Source organism: Syngnathoides biaculeatus, chromosome 5 (assembly GCF_019802595.1).
Source record: "Syngnathoides biaculeatus isolate LvHL_M chromosome 5, ASM1980259v1, whole genome shotgun sequence".
NCBI lineage: Eukaryota > Metazoa > Chordata > Actinopteri > Syngnathiformes > Syngnathidae > Syngnathoides > Syngnathoides biaculeatus.
Genome location: NC_084644.1, coordinates 14000093 through 14019935, shown reverse-complemented (window position 1 = coordinate 14019935; position 19843 = coordinate 14000093). Strand labels below are relative to the sequence as shown.

General features: G+C 41.5%; 1 protein-coding gene across 1 annotated transcript; it reads right to left on the bottom strand.

Moving 5' to 3' along the window:
- Window positions 1–6778: 6778 nt before the first annotated feature.
- On the bottom strand, window positions 6779–18708 carry sbk3 (SH3 domain binding kinase family, member 3). Its single transcript, XM_061818891.1, has 4 exons — window positions 18628–18708; window positions 13144–13291; window positions 9764–9966; window positions 6779–7534 (listed from the first exon to the last, which is right to left on the bottom strand). The coding sequence occupies exons 1-4, from the start codon at window positions 18706–18708 to the stop codon at window positions 6779–6781; spliced, it is 1188 nt and encodes a 395-aa protein (XP_061674875.1).
- Between the last annotated feature and the right edge of the window lie 1135 nt (window positions 18709–19843).

The window sequence follows — 19843 nt, the reverse complement described above, 5'->3', positions numbered from 1 at the left end:
GATAAGCTGCTAAGAAAATGAATGGATGCATGGAGTATGAAATAAGTGGTTAAATTCATATTTTAAAAAAGCGGTTGATACAAGGGGCTGTTTTAATCATGTACAGTATATTCTATTTTCATAACAACTGAGAGTTTTTCCACTGTCCTGAACATTGTCATTATGTCCCTTTAAGAAACTCTGACGTTTTGTGTGAGATACAGTATACTGTATATTTATCCATCCATCCGTTATCTGAGCTGCTTATCCTCACAAGGCTCGTGGCCATGCTCAAGCCTATGCCAGCTTTCTTCGGGCAGGAAGCGAGTACACCCTAAACTGGCCAATCGCAGGGCACATAGAAATGAACAAAGATTCGCACTCACACCTACGGGCAATTTAGAGTCTTCAGTTAACCTACCATTCATGTTTTTGAGATGTTGGAGGAAACCTCAGTGCTCAGAGAAAACCAAACAGGCGCGAGGAGAACATGCAAACTCCACACAGGCGGGGCTGGTTTTTGAACCCTGGACCTCAGGACTATAGGGATCCTTACGACTATGCATTTCTAACAGCATAAAATGTTCTTAATACAATGATTAATAAGGTGAATGGAAAATCTTATGATTTGGGGAGGTGAAACGGGGACATCTCAAATGACTCCTGTAAACGGGCTAATCGGAACACTATACACCCAATTTAGGAATCCGGGGTTAATAAACGTCACGGTTGACTTATACGAGCAAGACATCTATCATCAACTGGCACATCGGGGTTACACAAAGTTCCTTTTCGGGTGGGGGCGCTTAGTGGGGGTGGTAGTTGGAGGGGCCTAACAAGGTCGCCAGAGAGACGTTGATGACAGCTTGACAGACGGGTCGGGGGCAGAGTAAGCACAAGCGAGCATTTGACTGCGACCATCCATCCTGCGCCCAAGTCAAAATGGCATGCCAGACCGGAACAGACCGGAAAACCCTGTTAAAATGATCCAAGATGGGTATTGACCTCTTAGTAAGCTGCAGTAATATTAGTCATTTTTCACAGAGGATGAAGACTGGATACACTTGTTAGTATTGTGACATTGTCACTGTACATGTGTGTTTGTTTTCAAATATCTGTTGCTTGATGGATTTTTTCATTGCATCACCAATGCTATTCATATAATGTATAATGTATGTGTTTTTTATTTAAATACACAACATGCAATTCTCTTGAAGCTTCTTTTTTGAAATGCCAAACTGTTGCTTGTTGTGGAGTTGAGTAGATTTTGCTGCCACCATATAGAGCTCCAAGCTCAATATTTTGCTCTCAAGTTGGAGCAAAAACATTGCCCTAACTTGAAAAAAAGTGGGGTCACTCGCATTGCAAGGCATCGCTGTATTTTTAGCAGTGCACATAGGTATTTGTACTTGTACGTTAGTATAGAGTGTGAGTACTTACACCACTTTTGATCAGGTGGTCAGGTGACGCAGAAGAGTGCATGAGACATGCCAAACAGTAAACACATGATAAAATCTCGGCTCGCTTATTACTCAGACGCGGTTTGTTGCTGGATGCCAGCACTCCAGGACAGACTCATAACCGCCTTCCATTTCACCCCAGGACACACTTCCCCTTCTGTAAGTCCCTGGAGTGCTCCATTTCACCCCTGTAGAAAAATGTTTCACCTTGGCCGGGTACCCGCTGAGAGAACCCCAAAACCTAAGATGAAATTCTATCATGAATCGATGGAATGGGAGTTGCTGGAGCGTTAACCAAGCCAAATGGCGGAGAATGGTCGGCTTGTGAAACAAAATATTAGCACGCGATGGCATTCGTCACCGCAAGGATGTATTTCAGACGTGTGGGACTCTGTATTTACTTTCACACACCAGACATTAATCAGACTCATTTTACTGGTATAGTGGGAGAAGTACACATTAATATCTCCTTTGGGTTTTTAAAAGAGCACACGTCTCTCGTGTGGTTATGAAAAACAAAAAATTGTAGCATATGCACAAAAATAAATATGCTTCTCAACTTCGAGGTTCAGGTTTTGGGTTTCGGATATGTGGCGTTTGCATTCCCCCCGTGCATGCTCTGGTTTTAATTATTTTGTACTCTCGCTTTCTCCCACATTAAAAACAATAACAACAAAAAAAACGAAAAACTGTGTGTTTGTTTCATTTAAAACTCAGAATTGGCCAAAGGTGATGCCGAATGGTTGTTTGTATGAACAGTCCCGAATGTGCACCCCTCTTGGCTTCAGTTTGGTGAACAAGGCGCCAGTTCACACTCCGTGAGGACAAGCGCGATAGAAAATGAATGGATAGATTTTCCAACCAGATTACAGCTCGGTGTTAAATATAAAACAGATATTGGAAAGAAAAACACAGCCATCTGGTGGGCCGCACTCCTCCCACAGACCCTTATGCAAGCTGGCCACTGCGTGTAGTTTCTATTTTTGTCAGTTATCCCAATTGAGCTGCTCATCTTCATGAACTCTCGATGCCAAAACTACACAGTTTCTCCATGACACTACAGTTCAGATACTGCAAAAAATGTGCTTAAAGGGAGAGTTGGCAATGTAAAAAAATTCATTTGTCAAAAGAGTCACTATGAATTGACTGTACTACATGATCAATATGATCTGACTTCATTAAAGGTCAAGTGTCATGCCTATAAACATTCTAAAATAGATATTGTAATGAAAAATACATATCACATTATTCACTTCAATGTCCATATGAAAAAATAAATATGAGCGGAGAGCGCGTCATCCATGTGCAAAGTTGCGGAAGTCTCATTGCCTGCGTCCTCTGTTCCTTACGTCAAACCGTGACATTCGCCATTGAAAACATGCTGTGCCACCTGCTATGGGACACGGAAGCGCTTGTCAAAGAAGAGAACAGAAAGAATCGAGTGAAGTGACCGGGGCAATATTACCCAATCGTTTTGAGCCATGTTTAGATGATATGCGGATGACTTCTAACTAACAACAGACTCCCAGAAAGTATGCATGAGCCAGCCCGGCCGAAGCCGTGCCCCTCGTCCGAAGCCGTGCTCGACGCCGACAATGCTCAACACCAAAAGAACACCTTTCCTACAGTGCACAAGCATCTTGCTGTGGGTCTGTTTTTCTTCAGGTGGAACTGGGCTCTTAGATAAGGCAGAAAGAATTATGAACAGTTCAAAATAGCCGTTAGTGTTAGCACAAAACCTTCAAACTTCTGCCACCAAGCAAAGAGAACAACCAGGAAAATGGAACATAAACACAGAAAATGTATTTGGCGTAAATCAGAGTTATTTTATGCGGCGGCAGGTGTGTGCTGATTGAATAATTTTAAACACAGACACAACACAGATATGAGTGGCTATGCAAAACTGTCCTTCCGCATTGTTTCAGTTTATTTTCAGTTCTCTCTCAAATTCTTTTTATTAATTGAGTGGTACACGTTACGGTTTAAAATAATGGTGGAAAATGTAATACGGTGGGAATTATTTTGTTTTTATCAGAACACACGGGTTATAATTTCAGGAGACAAACAACTATTTTAGAAAAGAACACATTAATGCATAACGCAGATAAGGGCACAGTGGTGAGGCATGGATGCTCGAGCTCGTGTGTCACGAGTGGGATAAACATGAAGGAAAACCGTATTCATAGAGAAGAGCAGCAATGAAAATGAGACAAACAACCATAAACAGGACTTTGTGCTAGTGCAGGGCCGTGCGTGTGCCACAAAAGCCTGACTGTTTGCACAAAGATTGCTGCGCCGTGCCGACAGTAGCGGGGAGGTGATGATGTGCGGGGCGTGTTAATAGACGGGCCGGGGGGTCTATTTATAAAAGCATCTGGAGTGGCCCTTTACCCGGGGTTTAGCGCAGGCACTGCATGAGCTACCGCTCCAAAAGTCAAACTCTTAAAAAGCCTTCAATGAAAATCTTACTTTGAAATCTCACACCACATTAACATCTACCTTTTGTTTTATATTATCATGCAGCCAAAGTGAATCCATTGTTAACCTACAGTTGTGTGAAGCGATTCCTATTTTTTGTCTGTGGGGAATTACCACCGCACAATTCAGTGTTCAGAGCGGCCGTAAAACGTCGCCCAACATACTTTCCGGGGCGCCGTAACCGGAGTGCGGGTGATTTTTCATGCAGTGATTGTCCCCCTTTGACAGATGTAGGACTCGCATTAAATATGGAGCTCGGTGTGTATATAATATAGTACGGCACTTGACCTTTTAGCTGTGTTGGGAAATAACCCAGTACATATACTTACTGTATTGAGATTGATTTAGGGTTGGGATATTCTATACTGGCGGCACGGTGGATCAGCTGGAAAGCGTCGGTCTAACAGTTCTGAGGTCCCGGGTTCAATCCCAGCCCCGCCTGTGTGGAGTTTGCATGTTCTCCTCGTGCCTGCGTGGGTTTTCTCCGGGCACTTCTGTTTCCTCCCACATCCCAAAAATATGCACTAATCAGTCACTCTAAATTGACCCTTGGTGTGATTGTGAGTGCGGCTGTTTGTCTCGATGTGCCCTGTGACTGGCTGGCAACCTGTTCAGGGTGTACCCCGCCTCCTGCCCGTTGACAGCTGTGATAGGCTCCAGCACTCCCGCTACCTTTGTGAGGATAAGCGGCTAAGAAAATTAATAGACGGATGGATAGAGTTGCACCGCTCACAATTTGAAGTGCCTCACATTAAAGTAAATTTCATCTTTTGTAATACTTTTTTTTCTTCATAGGAGAGACCTAAAGATATTGCGTTAAAACTGCCTTTGATTGCGAACTGATCATAATTCAGAGTTCAACCTTCGTATCATTGGACCAAAACACATTTTCCAACATGTGTTTCCACGTGTGATTGTTTTACTGCTGAAAAGCAGACACAGCGAGTGTGGGGCTGCGCTTCACATACCTGCCGTGGCACTTTTGTTTTCCAATCAAGTCCATTTTTAGATTTTGTGAGTGCCACCTGTTGCTTCGCTGACGTTGTTGCTCTTTATTACACAATTCTTGAGTTGCTTTTAACTCAGTTGTATTTATTATTTGGAGGAGTACTTTCGAATTTTCACTTCAGTCATTTTTAAAAGTACAGTAATCGTGGTCTGACGTTAGTACATTTTTGGACATCTCTACTGACAATAATCTTTCATAGAAATTCTGAGAATCTCCCTTTTGCTAACCCTTGATCATAACAGAGCAAATAATATTCAAATTCAAATAAGTGTGTGGCCCGCTTGAGATAATCAGTGGTTATGTTGCATTAATGACACGTCAATTTTGTGATAAAGTCAAAGGACACAGCGCTTTTCCACTCTGGTTAACAAAGGATTTGAGTTATTATTCAGCTTTGCCAGAGGTCTGAGCTCAGTTATTAGTTCCTGATTTATTATTTTTTTTATTGGTCCGAGTTGACAGCCAGCAGTACGGACGGTGTGGTTGGATAAGCATTCAAATGAAATCTAGTGTTTATGGCGAATGTTGTCAGGACCTATCAGGTTGATAACAGCTGTCGAGTGGCTGAGACATTCTTCTCACAGAGCGACTGCGGGAAGAGTTTATCGATTTTATGTTAGCTATGATAGTTCAAGGCACGAGAATAAAGCTCACTAATTTAATATGTTCATTTCAAGATGAAAGTAGCCTAAGGTGGACAACACAGTTCATTAGTGGATCTAAATTCTGAAATTTTTGTTTACGTCTACATTTTTTTATGAATCATTATACATAAGGTATTCCCGTTTTGATCATAAAATCTAAAAGTAAATTTAAACTATTTTGAATTTCTTAATTTCAGTGGTATTTTGAAAAAGTGAGGTTTTTTAATATTTTCAATATATGTATATTAATACCAGCATTACTTTTATTGTTCTATTATTTTCAATGAGCCATGTGAAATAATATCATTGCAACTTTTTTAATACTTTTTGTGACTCCACTCAAATTTTGCAGACCTTCTGGTAAATGTATATCATACTCATTTTTTATTAAAACATATTTACACACTGGAATCTATACAACAGCAGTAGTGACAATGATACAAACACAAAAAACTTAACATTTGATAACATCTATACACTCACCAGCGACAACATTAATATATACTTGATTAATATAATGAGATTCAGTACAATTCTGCCATTACAAAGATAATGATTGCATTTAACATTTATTGCCACGAATTTATTGCCACTCCCAGATGAAGTTTAGTGTCCAACTAAACATCAATCTAAGATCAAGAACCAAGAATGTATATTCATATGTCTGCCCCAGGTACCCAAGGTGTGCACACCAGAAGGAGCAGCATAATATCCATTGAAGAGGAGCAAAAAAAAAAAAGAAAATATATGGCAAAAACCTTATACATACTTTACATTGTATTTAATTGTGTTTTTGTTGAGATTAATTTTAAAACCAAAACGCGTAACAATAACATGTGTGTTATTTTTGGAGGCTGTAATGGATTCATGTAATTTCCATTCATTTTGACATGTTTTATGTGATAACTAAGGTCACAGAACAAACTAACTGCGTACCTCAAGGCACAATGTGAATCAAAAAAAAGTTATGGATATTTCAAGATTCATATTTTATGCACTAATACCTTTACTCCTTGTTAGAGAGCAGCAAGTTGTGCAAAAAGCACTGAAACAGCTAACAGTGCAATCAAATGTTTGGAGAAGGTAAATCCAAGTTCACTTGTGAAAATGATAGTGCATTTACATTTCATCCAACATCCCCAAGTTTTTGTGAGTAGTCTATCTGGTCAAATAAAAAAATTGAATAATAAAATCCATTTTATGTTAGCTTATCTCTCCCCTCTTCCTTCCCTCACCAGCTCCTCTTCCACTCCTGCTCCCGCCTCCCTGAGTTTCCTGGCTTCCCTCTCGGCCTCCTCGGCCCTCTTCCTCTCCTCCTTCTCAGTCTCTACGAGCCAGGGTCCTCCCAGGTAGCTCAGGATCTCCTCGGGCTTCCCTCGCCGCTCCGGGTCGGGGTGAAGCAGCTGTCGGAAAAGCGCCATAACGAGCGAGGTCAGGCCGTGGAACTGTGACGGAGGCGGGTTGTTCCGGTGGTTTTCTTTCATGATGGTGTAGCAGTCCGCTTCCTGCTCAGGTTTCTCGCTCCTGCTCTCGCGTTCAAACCAGGCTTTGTATTTGGTGTATCCGCGGTCGTCACTGGTGCTCTCCTCCCAGGGGAAGCATCCCGTCAAGAGGCAGTAGGTCAGGATCCCGAGGGCCCAGCTATCGATGCAGGGCTCCACCGTTATCCAAAGAGTCTCCTTCTCCTCCTCCGGGTCATCGCACTCCTTCGCCTTGTCCGCCTCCTTAGCGGGCTGTACCTCGGGGGTGCAGAAGGGCGATTGGTACCAGACGGCCCCGACAGTGTAACCGATGGCCCGGGTCAGGCCGAAGTCACCCAGTTTGACCCAGCGGCACGAACTGTCGCACAAGAAGATGTTCTCCGGTTTGATGTCCCTGTGGACGAAGCCAAGAGTGTGGAGGTGGGTTACGGCGCCGCTGAGCTGGGACATCACCCTCTGAACACGCTCCTCATCCAGGCCAACCTAGAACACACATCAAAGATAATAAATCATCATTTTAAGATCGAGCTTCAGTTCATGTGAGGTGAAAAGACAATGAGGTACTTTAATGCTAGCAAAGAAAGCCACTTGAGAACACTTATTGGCCATTTATGTCTGCTTGTTCAAGATTTTTTTAATGGAATTTTTTACCATTCTTCCAGGAACACATTTGTGAGGTCCCAAAGTGACGCTGGATGAAAATGCTTGGATCTGAATCTCCACTCTAATTTATCCCAAATATGTTCTAGCTGAGGTCAGAACTCTGTGCAGGTCAGTCAAGTTAATCCACGTCAAACTCTCTCATCCATGTTTTTATGGACTTTGCTTTTGTGCATTGGTACACAATCATGTTAAAAATGGAAGAACTTTTCTCATAAAGTTGGAAATGTGGAATAAATGTTGGCCCCTTATAGCTGGTGAAAGGAACACAGAAGGATTCAGCATACCAAAAGCTTTTAGACAATCCATCCCTCCCAATTCAGTTGGAACAGTTTGGAGATTGCCGCTTCCCTTTTTAACATGACCAATGTACAGCAGTGCACAAAACAAGGCCCATAAAGGCGAGTGTTTGGTGTGGATGAACTTGACTGGCCTGCAGCCCTGACAACACCTTGGAGAACATATTTGGGATGATTTACAGTGCAGATTGAAAGCAGTCCTTCTCCTCCAGCATCACAAATATGCTTTGGGGGGAGTGATCACACATTTCCTGTACACACACTTCTGAACTTTGTGGACAACCTTTTCAAAAGAGTTAAAGCTGTTGTAGCCTCACAGTTCTGAGGACCAGGGTTGAATCCCGGCTTTGCATGTGCGGAATTTCCATGTTCTCACCGTGCCTGTGTGGGTTTTCTCCAGGCACTGCCGTTTGCTCCCGCATCCCAAAAACAGGCGACATTAATTGGAGACTCTAAATTGCCCCTAGGTGTGATTGTGAGTGCGAATGGTTCTTTGTTTCTATGTGCCCTGCAATTGGCTGGCAACCAGTTCAGGATTTACCCCATCTCCTGCCCGTTGACAGCTGGGATAGACTCCAACACTCCCCGCGACCCTTGTGAGGATAAGCGGCTAAGAAAATGAATGGATGGATAGCTTTAAAAGGTGGACCAATGTCCTATTACAGTAAATCTGAAATGAGATCATATGAGTCAAGACAGGTGAGCTAATACTTTTGACAATACAATGTAGAATGTCTGTCGATTATGAATCAATTATTTTAGCGCTTCATAGTCTGGCCCGGTTCTTATCACCTGCATATACCGGGGGTCCACTGCATATACAGACAAGCATTCATATTCACACCTACAGACAATTTAGAGTTGGCCCCTTAATGAGGTGACTTCGCCCCCCATTTGATTAAAAACAGCCCACACACACCTTTACATACTTGACTGTGGGAATGGCTCATGATAAGATTTTTTTTTCCTCCTCCAAACTTTGTGAGTCGGCTTGATGCCCAATTTTGTTCTCATCTGAACACAGTACTTTCTCTCAAGCCATCTATGAGACATTTAAATGGTGACTGGCTAACTTGTGCCTTATTGTGCAGGGTATGTTTTACACCATTGAGCACAACTGAAGTGTGCTGAGAACAGCACACACACGCACATGAACACACTCACACCTACACACGCACACAGTGACACTCATGGAAACCTCCTGCCCCACTTCACATGCTTCCCCGCTGCCAGCTCAGCAGTGAGAGCAGAGCGTTCTCGTTCTTATCACTTGCTTTTCTTGTTAGGGGCAGCGAAAAGATGCCTGGTAACCATTATCGACATCTCTCTTTTTGCTGAGATAACCAAAAGTTTAAAATAGGATCACTGCCATTAAATTGTAGGGCAGGTCGTATGAGTGATGGTCCCACTTGGCTCTTTAATCGCGCCCTCCAAACATTTGTAAAGCGATACAAAGTCCTGGAACACAAAAATCCGTACAATTATGGTGAGATTATGAAAACGCCACACAGGGAGGCTGAGAATTTGAACCCCAGTGCTCAGAACTGTGACGCAGATACTCTAACTAGTCATCCACCATGCCAGCAATTCCCAACTTCAGTGCTCCCGCAACCCTCATGAGGATAAGGAGCTAATAAAATGGATGGATGGATTTGCTATAATAGCCAACACTTTTAAATGTTTGACATTCACAGTTTTTAAAAGTCATGAGCACAAACGTTTTCCCACTCCATCATGCATTCGTCAAACTAACCTCTGACACTATCACGCTATACAGGTCGCCATAGAGACCGGCCTGCTGGGCGAAGACGTAATGCGATGACGTGGAAAAAAAGATGCCCAGTGCCCGCGTCAGCGAGGGATGCGTGCAGTAGGAAAGAGAGAGGTTGTACTCCCTTAGGAAGGACGTGAGAGAAGTGGACTGACGAGAGAAGAACTTCAGGGCCATCGGGGTTCCTGCCAGAAAATAAATGGCAATATGAAATGAAGAGTTTGTTTTCAAAATGAGACATATCCGTTTTTTTCATTTTGAGAAAAGGGCTTGGTATTGAAGTGAAAATAATAAACTCAATTTATGTTTCTAACTATTGGGGGATGGAAAGAGATGCTAAAAAGTAACTAAACACCATACTACAAATAAATATTGCCTTTAATATTCACCGAGTTTTTTTGATGACAAATTTCATTTTTTCTCCAAAATGAGACATATCCAAACATTCTATTCTTGGCAAAGTGAGACATATCCAAATTTCGACTTAAACCTTCAGGAGCAGCTGTATTTTTTTTTTTAAATCAGTTGCTTTTGATAGGCAATCGTGAAAACTATTTGGCTTTCAACATTTCAAGCATTTTAAAATAATATTTAAGACCATGACCACCACATTTAGAGAGTTAGGTATCAGAAATAAGGGTCAGTCACCAGTCACAATTTTCACAATTAGCTCACTAATGTCAGATGTTGAAAAAGGAGATGAAAAAATGGGAATTTCTTTTAAAAAGGTGTTTTTCAGTTATTTAGAAACTGTTTGTTTGTTCAATATGAGGTCTTGGAAAGGCTGAGTTTACATCATTGTAATTTTGTGTATCTGTATGCGATTCTGCAATCCGACATCTGCAGGCATTGTGTCACTCAGTTGATTAATTTTGCTTCTAAGTTGATGTGAGATCATTAAGAAAGTAAACTGCTTCAAACCAGTCTACCAAGATTAATATGGGTTGCGAGGGATACCAGCAGAAAAAAAATAGGTAGTCGATCTCATACACACATCTCCAAAATGAAATCAGTTTCAAACTCACAAATTCACTGTTTGAAATCTGACTCATTGAGTCTGCTTTCTTTTGATTTTATTTATAGCTGTCGCTGTCGGGGGAAAGAACACTGCAGAATAGGATATAAGTCTGTAGTAATAATAACAGTATTCATAATGCTCATAGACAGAAATTGAGTCTACTCCAAGGGTGTTGATTTCCTTTTAATGTCAACTTTTCTTAAGTCATAGCCGATAACTTTCCTTATAAAATATGGCAAAAAAAAAAGATTGCATAGAATTATAAAAATTTATTCATTCATTAATGATCGTTGGTGAAATATTTTGAACAACAAAATTACTATTCAAGCATTACACAATCATAGACAAAACAGTATGTTTATTACATTCAGATACAATGGTACTTGGATGAGAACTGAATTATTAAATTGCAATAATTTCATAAAGAATTAAAATTAAATAGGAAAAGCACCCTCACAATTGGACAGCCTCCAAGTAAACCAGCACAATCACTGTTTCATTTATTCGATATGATTAGACATTGATAAACAAAATACAAGACTTAGTTCAGCTTGAAAGCAAGAAACACTTGAAGCGCTTCTTCTTTTCTGACCCCGTTTCCGCTGGGTTTCTTTTCCTTCCCAGCTTCATTCTCTCCGGTGTCTCGTACATAAAATCAAACTCGGCATTAGCATCTCTCTCAAACGTGGGCGCAGCCATTTTGGATGATGATGTGGAAGATACCGGAACTTCCCTCTAGACGAATTCTGATTGGATGCTGCTTGCTTCAGCAGCGCACCCTGATTGAACGAAATTATGTCGCATTTTGCTCTAAATAAGATCTCGATATGTCGCATTTTGAAATAAAACGTGATCTTCCTTGGCTGATATAGAACGATATGTAGCACTTTGAACAAAAATCAGAGTATCCCGATAACTACCACAAGGAGCTGGATAATTTTGGCGCGAGTTTCGTAAATCTGAAAAAATGCCTACGTCGCGTTTTGAAAACAAACTCTTCAAATATATGCTGACGCCCAAAGGAGCAGACTGTATGGAAAGCCGTTTGAGCATTTATTCAATATCCTTGAAATGCAATTTAAAGTTTACGAACCAGTACACTCTCGGCCCTTAGTACTAAGAGAATTCAGCGCACTAGTATGATTTTGAATAAATACTCAAAACAATTTACCAGAAGGGCTTTTGAGGATTTGCTTGATATCCTACAAATGGACTGATGTGTAAATTAGTCTGCTGCCATTACATGTTTTCAACTACTAGTGGCGGTTTGGTCGACTTGTACACTGTCGACTCTTACTAGTAATCATGTCGTTTAAGCTTAAGGTCCATCTACTAGTACACACTTTGTCCTCACTAGTAGGTGACAGACTACTGGAAGGACAATGACATGGTACGAGGGAACCAGAGCTGTGCACTAGTTGACAACTGTGTGCCAATCGCACTACTCATGATATTGGGAAATTTTACGAGTTGAAGCGGTATGAGCATTTATGTATTTGCAGTGCATTACTTTAGCAGTATAACAACATGATTCCAGTGAGGTAGAACTGTACACTAGTTGGGAACAATGTGGTACTGGTCCTACTAGTTTGACATTATATTGGACTAGTTATCATCTTATAGTAGTGTAAGTAGCACACAAATGTCAATGAGTGCACAGTTTTGCCTGATTAGTAACATGTACATGTCTGATTAATGAGGACATAGAATATACTAGTACATGGACCCTAAACTGGATTTTCAAGATTTTGAATACATTTTCTAACAATTTCTCATAAAACCGCTAGAGCATCCATTTTCATCGCTCTCGTTTTCGTCGACATCAAATTTTCTCTAAATCCTCAAAATTGCTTATAAAGCCCTGAAATACCAGTGACGACAAAGTGTATAATAGTACTGGTTTTCAAGGATATGTATTAAATGCTCAAACGGCTCATCACAGTATTGCACATCAGTAACCCTGTGAAGAAATTCGACTTGGTCTCTGGGGGCGACTGTGTTTCGAGTGCATTACAGCAACCCTATCCTGAAGAATAGCACTCGATTAAAGCAACCGGAGTGTAAAAGGCAAAAATGGAAGCCATCCAAAGACTCATCTGTCCTCACATTCCCACAACAGTTGTACAACACAACATAAAGTTTCATCACAAGAGGGAAACCAGAGCTAGGATTGGTTCCATTAGTGAAGCACTTAGCGGCTTTATTTTGCTTTGAGTAATCTGTGTGTTACCTAACCGACTATGTAATCGCAGTTAGGTAGTAGTATGTGTTTGTGAATTTCGCAGGGTGATGATTGAGACATAATGAGCTCCGAACTTTTATCGCGACGGGCGTGCCTGCTTACCTCTCTTCCTGTGCACGGCCAGCATGACCTTGCCGTAGGAACCTTCTCCCAGGAACTTCAGAACCTGGAAGTGGTCGGACACCTTCAGGCTGGACATGGCCTGCGCCGACAGGAAGCAGCGCTCATCGAGCTCCTTGGTGGCGGCGTCCTGCGACGACGAGGAGGAGAATATAGATGGATGTAAAACTCGTGTGATGTATGCGGTCAGTGGGATGACTGATTGAGTGGAATGCGATCCTGTGCTTGAAATGTGTTTGTTGATGCTAGCGTGAGAAGTAGTAGTACATAGTAGTAGTCACTTGTTTGCAGTCAGGTTCTTTTCTGCTGTCCTAAACAATGTGTTTACAATGTAGACTAGGCCTACTTGAAATTGTATTACTTTAATTACCGTAATTTCCGACCTACAGCCGTGACTTTTTCCGCACGCTTTCCACCCTGCGGTTTATGTTGTGATGCGGCTCATTTGTGCATTTTCACTATCAGCCGCAAGGGCACACTTGAACGGAAAAGGTAAGAATGAGATGTGCCGAGGATGTCACATTTTTTTTCACCTGTTAGCGCTGCCCTAGCATTACCGCTGTGCTACCGTGTTGCTATTGTGATATTTACCGGTAAGTTTTATTTTAACCGTCTCTAGTACAAGCATTAGCACCATGCTAGCATTAAATTCTTTCTGTGTACCGTCTTTCTTTGTAAATATCTAGTGTTTTAATGTGGGTTCCAATGCGGGCACTTGCGGCTTTTACATAGCTGCGGCGTATGTATGTACCAAGTGGTATTTCCTTAAGAAAAGTACTCGGTGAGGCTTGTAACCTGGTGCGCTCTGTAGGCTGGGAATTACGGTAATACTGATTAATATTTTTTCTCTTACAATATGTGCATGGACTGTAAGAGAAGGGCAAATGTCAGACTTGAGTAAAACATTCATTTTCAAGGTGGACTTTTCAAGAAAAGTCCATACATGGCTGGCTTGTTCCAACCAGAAAAAGGATTTATTTGGCATTTGCACACTAGTGCAAATATGAGCGCAACTAGCTAGCACTGACAACACAGTTAGTTAACCAACTAGCTCGGAGGAGCAAAGAAAAGGAAGGAGGGATTTTATGATTTATAAAAATCAGTATCTTTGTTAAATATGATGTTTTTTTTCTCACATTATTAGATAGACACACAGATGCACAATATAAATATTTTTTGTGTCATCTGGACTCATCTGTTATTATCATTAGCTACTTCAGTATTTTTGTTTCTTGTTACTCGTTACACAATGTCAGCAAAGCTATGGGAAAACTTTTTTTTTTTTTAAACAATTACATATCCCAGCAGGCACTTCAGCAGAATGTGGCGGAACACATGTTCTTTCTCCTTTGTCCCATGGGCGGGATGAATGCGATTTCTTATCGGGACGATGGCGGCATCTGGAGCTGTCACTCAGCTCTTAATGGTCAACCCTTTGCCTCCTCCGCTCACAGCTTGGATGATACGCTTTGAAGTAAATCCCTTATCACGCAGACCCCGGCAAATTTGGGAGGAGGTGCGAACATTTACAACGCAGCACTGCGGGCTGAAAACACATTTCGACCTTTGACATTCTGTGTGTTTATGCCACGTCCACCTTGTCATGCCCTGCAAAGCCTTTTGGGAGGTTCGCAAAAATTTCCTGTTCATGGGTCCATGTGAATGGCGAGTGCGTCCAATAAGTTGGTGAAAGTGTGTGTCACATAGTGGGACAGTGAACTTGGCAGTGATATAAAGAAGACAGCTCTATTTTAAACAGCATTTGACCCTCTCTGAAGATGCTGAATTTGAGCAGATGGAGTAAACATCATGGATTCAAATGTCCCAAAAATTGAAAGACATTCATATTTGGACGCACCATCTTTAGACGAATGACTTCGCAATTTGTAATATTGCCTTACCGAGGAGGTAAAGTGATGCTGATTAAAGACCCTACTTCACTCCACTAGGGTCGTGGGAGTGCTGGAGCCTATCCCAGCTAACTTCGGGTGAAAAGCAGACAGAATCAATCCCGTGCCGGCCGCACTAAAGTCAGGCGTGTGTACCAGTACACCGTCAGTGACTATTAAAGACTGCATGTGAAAAAATATGAACTGTTATAGTCCTTGACTGCTTTCCGGTGTTTGGGACCGGTTGGAGTGTAGGCCCGAAGTCAGCTGGGGTTGGATCCAACTCGCTCATGACCCTAATGAGGTTAAGCACACCACAAACTGCCCGGCTGGCCTTCCAGTGTTGAAAGAATTGTTTTACCCACCATGCCGCGTATTATACTTCAAAGGTGTCAATTATAGGAATCAAATATGAATCTTTATTTTACCAAATAAATTGTGATTATATAGATCATTTATGTGTTTCTTCCTATTATAGATTTGTGTTATGTATTTGTATAAACTTGGTTTTAAAACGTTTTTTACTTTAATATTGTTTTACCACTATAAATCAAAGGCTATGAATGAGATGAATTGATTTTTTTTATATGCAAAAAATATTTTTTGAATGGATGTATGGTTATGTTTATTTTACAGTCCATGATTTTAGATGTATGGTAAAAAAATGTGGAAATATTTAACTGGAACACATCAGAGAGAGCTCATATTTGATACTATAGAGAATAATAATGAATAGAAAATATGCACAATTGTGACCTATTTAGAAAGACAAAAGGCAATAAGAAAAAGTTGTGATCTGTGTAAATATTTATATTTTTTTATCAATTCATTGATTTTTACTAAAATATTAAACAGGTGTTTTATAGATTATTTAAACCAATGTCTTATGTTGCTTAATTGACAATTGCTGGATTCTAATCATCTAAATCACAGAGGAGTCCTGCATTATTGTTGCATCAAGAACATAACTGCAAGCTAAAATTATTCTTCAAACTCATCATGAGTCGTGGCTTTCTTTTCGTGCTCCACATGGGCAAAAATTCAGAACGAGAAGTTCGGATGGGACTGTTAAACATGCATGGATGCAAAATGTTGACAGGCATGAATTACATGGACAAAGAATAAATAAACGTAGCTTTGTAAGCTGTGGCAAGATTTCTCATCAAAAACTAAATGGGTTAATTTGCTATAAGTCCAGTACTCACTGTCATGCTTGTATGAGGTGAGTGACGGTGATGATCTCTTTTCAGCGGCTCCTCCTCACAAGCTGCTCTCTCTCTGCACCTTCTCGCACTTGGATGCAGGAGGTGTGCTGTACTGTAGTCGTTTCTCCTGTGCTGGATGAGTCAAATGGGCCTGCAGCTGATCTGTGTACCGGCAAAGTAGACAATGACAGCCTCCCTGGGGGCACACACTAACACAAACACTCCCTCTCTTTTCTTACCATGTGGCCAAGTCTGTCTGCGGCTCGCCTGGTTTACTACTGGCAAGTGGGCCTAAACGGGTCGCAAGGTATTTCAAACCTCTCTCTCGCCCGCAGCGCCCACCCCTCTCTGTCTTCCACTTCCCAGCAGCCGCAGTTAATGCCCCCATGTTTCCAAACTGCCATTCACCTTAACCCTTCCTAGGTCCAACTCTTTCCATGTCTCGCCCTCTTCCTCTTCTCGCACCTCACAGTCTGAGTCAGTGAATTCCCTCCATCGTGTAGGATTCCTGGGGTAATCAACAGGTATGCAGGAATGATTGCAAAAGGCCAACAAGCTGTACCCTTGATCCCTGGACTCTTACTGGGATTACAGGGTACAGTTAAGCGTGCCTCTCTCGGATTAATTGTCCAAGATCACTCTCCTCTTATGTTACTCTTCATTCCATGTCTATCAATGCACGGGTGGCAATAAAGGAATGAAGCACACTAAAATATGTTTACCCACACACCCAGTCGCCCACATTAGTGCATTCAAGTGTTTGAAGACTTCTGAAAACAGCTTCAATCATATCCATAACCCTCCCCTCAGCTTTCATTCTACTCTCCATTGACGTACACGACATTTCTCCACAATGTGACGTCGTCCCGAGTTTATGTACAGTATAGATTGGACACGTTACATAATGTACAATACAGTCGACCCTGGGCCTGACTGCAAATAGCAAAAATCTGCAAATAATTAATCAATCCAAAATACCTCCCTCCCAAAACAAAATACGGAAAAGCAGGGTATTGGATAAAAAAAAAAAAGAAATACAAAAAAGGTGGGGATAGGGGAGAAAAAAAAGCAAATAACAGGGGATGCCCCCCCCCCGCAAAAAAAATCTGTAAATATCGAATTCTGATACCACAGTATTTTTTCCATAATGTACAATATATGTACTGTACCATCCATGTGTTTACATAAACAAGAATCAGGGGTGTCAAACTCAATTTTGTCACACGTCAAATTATAGCTATGGTTTCCCCCCAAAGGCCATTGTGACTGTGAAACCATTTAAATGTATAAATGCATGATCATATCACATATTGAGTGAACCTCCACATAATTATTATCTTCATTTGCATGTGTATTTGTTTTAATTGCTTATTTATTGTCTGAGAGCGGCACGGTGCTTCAGCTCGTAAAGCATTGGCCTCACAGTTCTAAGGTCCCAGGTTCAATCCCCGACCCACTTGTGTGGAGTTTGCATGTTCTCCCGGTGCCTGCTTGGGTTTTTCTCCGGGCACTCCGGTTTCTTCCCACATCCCAATAACATGCAACATTAATTTGACACTCTAAATTGCCCCTAGGTGTGATTGTGAGTGCGGTTATTTGTCTCCATGTGCCCTGCGATTGGCGAGCAACCAGTTCAGGGTGTACCCTTCCTCCTGGCCCATGACAGCTGGGATAGGCTCCAATGCTCCCCGTGACCCTTGTGAGGATAAGCGGTGAAGAAAATGGATGGATGGATTTATTGTCTGCAGACAGAAAGACAAACGATTGCATGGAAAAACAAGAATCAGATTTTAATCACATTACCAAGATAAATAAAGATTTAAAAAAATGAAAATGTTCACTTTGTCAGACAGAGAAAGACAAAAAAGTCAGACTTTCAGTGAATTTGTCCAAAAACGGTATTTCATTTTATACATCGATTTCTGAATTGAATCGCCGCTTGTTAATAAATCATAAATCAGTGCTAAATACAAAAATACCAGGTGACAGACACTCATATACTACTTCAAAATCTACTAACAATTTCACAATTCAACAAATATTCTCAACAAAGTATACTAGTTTATATACAGCACCACCTGAGGAGGGACAGTCCCCCACCAATATCATAATTTGTTACATTTGCAATTGCTAAGCATAAATCAATTCTGCAAGTAATTATCATAAACTTTAATGATTGCTTGCCAGGCCTAATGTCTACATCTCTTCCTGATATCATGTTATGAAATGTCAGCAATCTGACATGGCAAAGAGTTTAAATGAAACCTTATTTAATTGAAATGAAGCCTTCTTTAATTTAAAAAGCCTCCATGCAAACTTCAGCGTCCACAGGCCAGTTGTTGTTCGTACTTAGCACAACGTGCAGGTCCCACCTCCTCCTCTCTGGCTCCCATCACCTCAACACCCTCCTCCTCTTTCTGTCGACACCCTGAGCTTTCCCCCTGGTAGTACATACTACCGCACTATTATTGCTAAAGTCAGCGTTATGTAACACAAACACGGGCTGCTATAACAACGGCTGAGCCCTGCTCAGGTTACTGAAACTCCCCCACCCCATCCCGCCGCTGTGTTTGGGGACACGTACGAGGCAGTTTGTAGTCACTCCATAGGGGGCCGTCAGCCCCTGCTGTGGCAACCTTGGTCCACTCCATCATCCACAATACAACCTTCATCGCAAGGTCGAAAGCATTCACAGATGTGAGGCGCGCGCACACGTACAAAATGCGTGAAAACATGTTGAAGTAACGCGGTTGTTCGTGGAAAGTGCTAGTCACTCAGCGAGATGCCACCGGTTACATAACGGATGCTTTTGGTTACATCTGTGGATTTTGAAGAGCTGTCAACTGGGAAATGATGGATGGGCACCGTCTCGTGATACCCAAAGCAAAAGTTTTGATATTTCCATAAGCTGTGGAATAACTTCATTCAGCGGCAGGCCACAAATTTGGTACATGGGCACCAGTGGGGATTTAATTCACCTCATAACATCACCACTATTACGTTGGAAATATTACAAACAATCGATACTCGGGACAGTACCAAGGACTGTTTGGTATGCTCGGCATGGGAAAATATGGCAATTCATTTTTCATTGATGAGATTTGGACCCAATGTCTGTGCTTGTTACAAACTCACCCACTCATAGTCGTAACTGTATCCAGCGTCAAAGTGGAGTATGATATAAACCCAATATTAGGTGGATTAGAGGCCAAAATTAGAATAGAAATACTGGTTTCATTCAAATCTCTTTTTTTTTTTAAGTACAACGAATAGGGAAAGAAAAACGTTGAAAATTGTTTACAAACATTTTATCGTGTGAAACATTGCTTGCCTTTAAAAAAAACTTTTAAGGATAGACAAGCAGGTAACCGAAGTGAAAAAACAATTGTCGATTGAGGATGCTTTTGAACACACCTATCATGCCGCTCGGGACAAACGGCATGCATTAAAGATTTGCTGCTATGTTCCATGGTTGAAGACGTTTCGTTTGTTCAGCTGATGAAAACGCTCAAGCCAGAACATTTCAGGAGCATTTTGATTCCCAACCTCCAAACAGATGATTTTGGTGTGGGTAGATTGTGTAGTGGG

Coding starts and splice junctions, on each gene's coding strand:
- sbk3 (XM_061818891.1), bottom strand. CDS start 18,708: ATGTACTACCAGGGGGAAAGCTCAGGGTGTCGACAGAAAGAGGAGGAG. Junction 9,967..13,143: donor GGCCGTGCACAGGAAGAGAG/GTAAGCAGGCAC, acceptor ATTTTCTGGCAG/GAACCCCGATGGCCCTGAAG. Junction 7,535..9,763: donor ATAGCGTGATAGTGTCAGAG/GTTAGTTTGACG, acceptor TGTGTGTTCTAG/GTTGGCCTGGATGAGGAGCG.